Below are 5,360 nucleotides of genomic sequence, written 5' to 3'. Positions count from 1 at the left end.
AAATATTGTGATAAAGTAGAATGAACATGAAACCTATGGCCTAAGCAGGAATCAGCAGCCAGTCATCTGTGTTGCACCTGCAGTCTCCTGTTTCTTGATGCACGGTGCGTAATTACGCACGTGTGGAACAACGCCAGAGACGTGTAGCCTACTTATTAAAATCACTCTGGGATCAAGTGACAAGATGTTTTCTCATATATAAGCTAAAGTTTATGCAATGTTAAAAGGTTGCATATAAATAGTGATGGATAAACAACCAAAAAACAGAGGGATTCAAGCAGGTTATATACGAATAGCCTAAGTAGGCCTATAATGTAGCCTACAGCCTACCAGTAGCCTTATAGCATTATACAGAATAAAGACTATGAAATTAAACACGATATTAATTCATATTTGTATATAATATGCTAACACAACCTAAGTAGATGTGAATAAGTCATTTTCCTTTTCCAGTGCAGGTGGACAACACACACTAGGCTACTGCAATTTACCTGATTTGGTAGAAATCCTCTTTAACAGAAATACTGTATGAATGAACACAGTTAATTTACACTCCAAAACTACTGGAAATTTGAACGAAGTCATGGCATATTTCATGAAGCTATATTATCAAACTTTAAAAAATAATAATGGGCCTTTTACATTGTATAGGCTATGTGTAGCGCTTTTCAAAATAGTCAAGGACACTTAACACAACCAGAACATTAAAAACAAGCACATTAAAAAAAGTGATAAAATAAAACCAACACTTGAAAAATACTTTGCCGCTCAACAAGTAGGCTATGGAATATAGGCCTTTACTGTATGATGGATGATATTTTGTCATTTTGAGTGGTATGCCACTATCACACACAGGGGGCGGTATAAGGAACATTAGGTGGATGCTATCCACTGTCCAACAACACAAAGGAGAAGAAGAGGCGCTCGTGCACAATCCCTCCATGCATGTGCATAAGCGAGGAGGGAGGAACCGTGTAGTGACAGTCCGCCAACCTGTCCGCTGTATGCGGTCCGTGCAGTCAGTACCACGCTCAGCGTCTCTCAAGCCCATTTCTGTTTTTTTCTACAGCGGCCAAATGAACCATACATTAACGTCAGAGCACAACAGCTGATACCCTAAAAACACAGACATGGCGGACGATGAAATAGACTACAATATTGTCTTTCCAGATACTGGGACGTCAGGTGAGCATCGTCTCTCATTGTGCCCTGTGCTGCTTAGCTGTTAGCTTAGCGTACGTATGCTAACGTTAACCTCGCAGGGAAAACAGTTATGACATTCATTTTTTGCTGACTGTCAGCTTAACTTGTTAGCATGGCATTTATCTTAGCACGCCGTGACAGCTTTGGTGACATGTTGTTATTGTTGTTTATATTATCGCGTGGTTTGCTTTCAGAGAGGCACTGGCAGGGGACAAAGGAGCCAGTGGTGATTCTGTTGGGCTGGGCTGGCTGCAGAGACAAACACCTCTCCAAGTACAGCAACATCTACAATGAACAGGTGGAAACCAATTAACCCTTTTTTTTATTCACAAAAAAACAACACACACACACACACACACACACACACACACACACACACACACACACACACACACACACACACACACACACACACACACACACACACACACACACACACACACACACACACCATTACACAAATTACAGACCTGTCTTATTACCACAATTCTTCTAAATTCTCAAAACACTTTTCAATTAATCTCCTGGACAAATTCATAGATAAGCACAAACTTCTCACTATAAAATCAATAAGGATTCGGAGGAAATAGTCACTGGCTTTATTAGATTCAGTTGAAGAAATCACACATTCAATAGAGCAAACTGGAACGTTACGGCACCGGGGGTATAGAGGCCAACTGGGTAAAGAGTTACTTGAGTAACAGGCAACACTGTGAAACTTGGAGATTGTTCCTCTTATGTGTTTGGACATGGCTTATGGTCAGAACAAACAGTATCCAGTAGTGCATAGTAAACCTGAAAGCCCCAAATTATATCAAAAGGGAATAAATCCTTGAACCTTGGATGTAAAAAAAATATGTATTGTTCAGCTAACCAGTCTGCCACCTGCTACCACAAACATGCAGCAACCAGACCAACTGAAAATATACGCATGATATATTTTTTTACTCGGCACAATATTCCTTACTTTCTATGCTTTCTTCACCTTTTTCAGGGATGTGTCACAGTGCGCTACACCGCTCCCCTGAAGACGGTCTTCATCTCCGAGTCGTTTGGCTACAAGGAGCTGAGCAGCACGGCGCTCAAGCTGCTGGAGGTGCTCTACGACTACGAGGTGGAGAACAGCCCCGTATTCTTTCACGTGTTCAGTAATGGCGGCTTCATGCTGTACCGCTACGTCATAGAGTTACTAAAGACCGATAAACAGTTCAGCTCCCTGCGCGTGGTCGGGGCCGTGGTGGACAGCGCCCCCGGTAGCGGTAACGTGCGCGGGGCTTTGCGGGCACTTAAAGCCACGCTGGGGCCCAAAATAAGTCCCGTGTTGAGGTACCTCCTCCTAGGGCTTTTCGCGGTGACTGTGTTCCTGCTGCGTATCGTGCTCTATCCCATAACCAAGTACATCCACAAGAACCACTACGACGCGGTGCAGGAGAGGCCGCCCGCCTGGCCCCACGTCTACCTGTACTCTAAGGCCGACCAGGTGATCAGGCACACAGACATAGAGGTCTTTGTGGACGCCCTCAAGAGGAAAGGGGTCCCCGTCGACTCTTATGATTTTCTGACCAGTCCCCATGTCGGCCATTTTCGGGAATTTCCAGAGCAGTACGCGCTCAAGTGCAAGGACTTCCTGGTGGCGTGCATGGAGGGGACGGAGGGGACGGAGATGAAGAGGAGACAGAGGGTCGACCACCAGTGAAGTAAAAAGCTTGTTTGAGGAGCTCAGCATCGGTTAAAACAGTTTTTTTTTCTAGATTTTGAAAAGAGGTTTGGAAAGTCACTACTCGGAGGAGTACAGGGGACACATTGAAGGGAAAAATTATTACGACAATAAACTGGTAATTGTACGAGAAAAAAGTTTAGTATTATGAGAAGAAATATCGTGTTTTCCCCCCTGCATTAAAATGAGGAATGTGGAGCATCTGTTTAAGCTATAGTCTACTTATTTCACAAACAAAAGAAATGCTTAATATTTTGGCAAATCAGCACCACGTTATCATAGGTATGAGAGTTTGTTGACTATGTGGCACGGCCCAACACCCGAGACAAGCATTGGGTGACAAGGACGCCGCCATTAGACTGCTCTCTCCATCCATTAGTAGGATACGTGTGATGTGTTTTCCTGCATTATGTTTTTCTTTTCTCATAAATTATGACTTCAGTCTCGTAATATTACCGCTTTATTCTAATCGTATTACGTCTTTTCTTTCTTTCTTGGAAAATGACTAATTCTATTTATTTTTCTCAGTGGTCCAGATGAATGGGAATTAGTTCAATGAGGCAGAAAATCCTTGCAAGACAGCTGGAGTTTCATCTGAGCTAGAACTAGACATCTGCCATAGTTTTCCTTTTCCATGACACATAATGGGAGGGTTACTGCACTTAATACAGGTCTGGAACACCTGCCTTATCAAACACTGTAAAAGCAAAGGCTTAACCCCGCCTACTCTCAAATGTTTCTACAAACAGTCATATACCATTATGTACAAATGTAATACTACCTTAACCATTACCTACTATTGCTATACACTGGAAAATAAAAGGCTTAAGGAGAATTTTAAAGGTATTTAATATTGCTGTGAAATGTGATGCATTGTAGATTAGTTGTAGTGATTTCTAAAACTGAGGCTGCGTACTGGAAAATAATATATCTTCTATTTACAGAATGTACAATACCATTCATGCTTGTATTCTTATAATTTGTCATTCAAATTAGATCACAAGGGTGCTAACAATGAAGGCAAACGTAAAATGTTTGTAATCACATAATGTGGCTTACAATGAAGGCAACTGTCTAAACCTAAAATGTTTGTAATCATGTTTTTCTCTGGTTTTTATTTTATATAAAGGTCTCATAAGTGTTGCCTTTAGACATTAAATGCCTTATGATTTTTTTTCTGGTCCAGAAATTGTAGAATACCCTGCCCTAATATGTGATACACAGCTAATTAAGTCTAAGGAAAAAGGTGTTTGACAATGAATGTACATGTCCAGCATAGTTCTTTCTAACTGATGTGCCTTCAATAAATCAGAATGCTCATAGAACATTTTTGTCAGCTCATTTATTATTATATTTTTGAATGATTTTGAATGGGTTCTGCTGTCTGAGCTCAAACAAGGGAACATACATTCAGTTTCAATTGCAGTATATAGTTATATTCTCACTCAGAAATGCTTTGTGCAGAAACCTGATTACTAAATGATTTTATTTGTATTTTCTCTATTTAATGTATTAAAGTGTTTAAATAAGTTACAGATTAGGTTCAGAGACAGAATTGAGTTCTGAGTAGGGTTCTTATCAATTCTAAAAACCATTTTATGAAGCCATTTTGCAATATCAATTATATAGAGCCATATTGTCAAGCGCTACATTTTGCTGTATTGAGCTAAAACTGCACCGTGGGTGTAAAATGTACTAATGTATTGTTGACCTGGATAGTCTTCAAGTTTTCCTTTGCAGCCAGTGTAAAAACAATGTATCATGAAGCATACACATATAAGTACTTATTTTATTTGAACTGTAAAGTAAAACTAGAATTCTAACTTCAGTTGATCTTCTGGCGTTGTTCTGGAATGACTCACTCTGTGTATACGTCCTAAACTTGCTCACTAGAGGGCTCACTGATCTGATACATTTCCTCCTTCCACTGTCACCACATAGGGCATCGGAGACTGTTTGAAGAGCGTGTGTCTGCATTGCCCCTGCTCATATGGCTGTTGAATGTCTACAACATGTCACATTTGACATTTGGAAGTGCAAGTGGGTGGCATTTGACTATCATGCATCAGGAAAGTTTACACATGGGCACAGACATATGAACATGGCTTACTGGAGTGCATTTGAGATGGGCTTATCTGAGCATGCATCGTTCCAGTGCTCTTTTTTACTCTGAATCAAAGCGCTGTCATCTTTGATTTGTTTTTCTCTTTTATTGGTTTACATTGAGGAGGCATGTGTCACAATAAGTATCATTATGATATCAGACACCAGTAAGATTGGAAATGTCAGATTTATGTCTTTGAGAAAAAAAACACAACCTCATTGAGATAGTGCTTGAACAAGTATTCACATCCTTTACTCAAGCAAAAACTATATGGTAGAAAATAATCCTTTGCAAGTAATCGCACGCAATCAAACGTTAAGATACATTATCAGCAAC

General features: G+C 40.3%; 1 protein-coding gene across 1 annotated transcript; it reads left to right on the top strand.

The window, feature by feature from the left end:
- The first annotated feature begins 980 nt into the window (after positions 1 to 980).
- Positions 981 to 4,245, top strand: tmem53 (transmembrane protein 53). The gene is made up of 3 exons (XM_080034340.1): positions 981 to 1,185; positions 1,398 to 1,501; positions 2,198 to 4,245. Exons 1-3 carry the CDS (start codon positions 1,131 to 1,133, stop codon positions 2,897 to 2,899), a joined length of 861 nt encoding a protein of 286 aa, XP_079890466.1. The 5' UTR covers positions 981 to 1,130; the 3' UTR covers positions 2,900 to 4,245.
- Positions 4,246 to 5,360: the final 1,115 nt, after the last annotated feature.

Source organism: Ammodytes marinus (assembly GCF_949987685.1).
Source record: "Ammodytes marinus genome assembly, chromosome: 9".
Lineage (NCBI taxonomy): Eukaryota > Metazoa > Chordata > Actinopteri > Uranoscopiformes > Ammodytidae > Ammodytes > Ammodytes marinus.
This window is presented reverse-complemented; position numbering and strand designations above follow the sequence as displayed.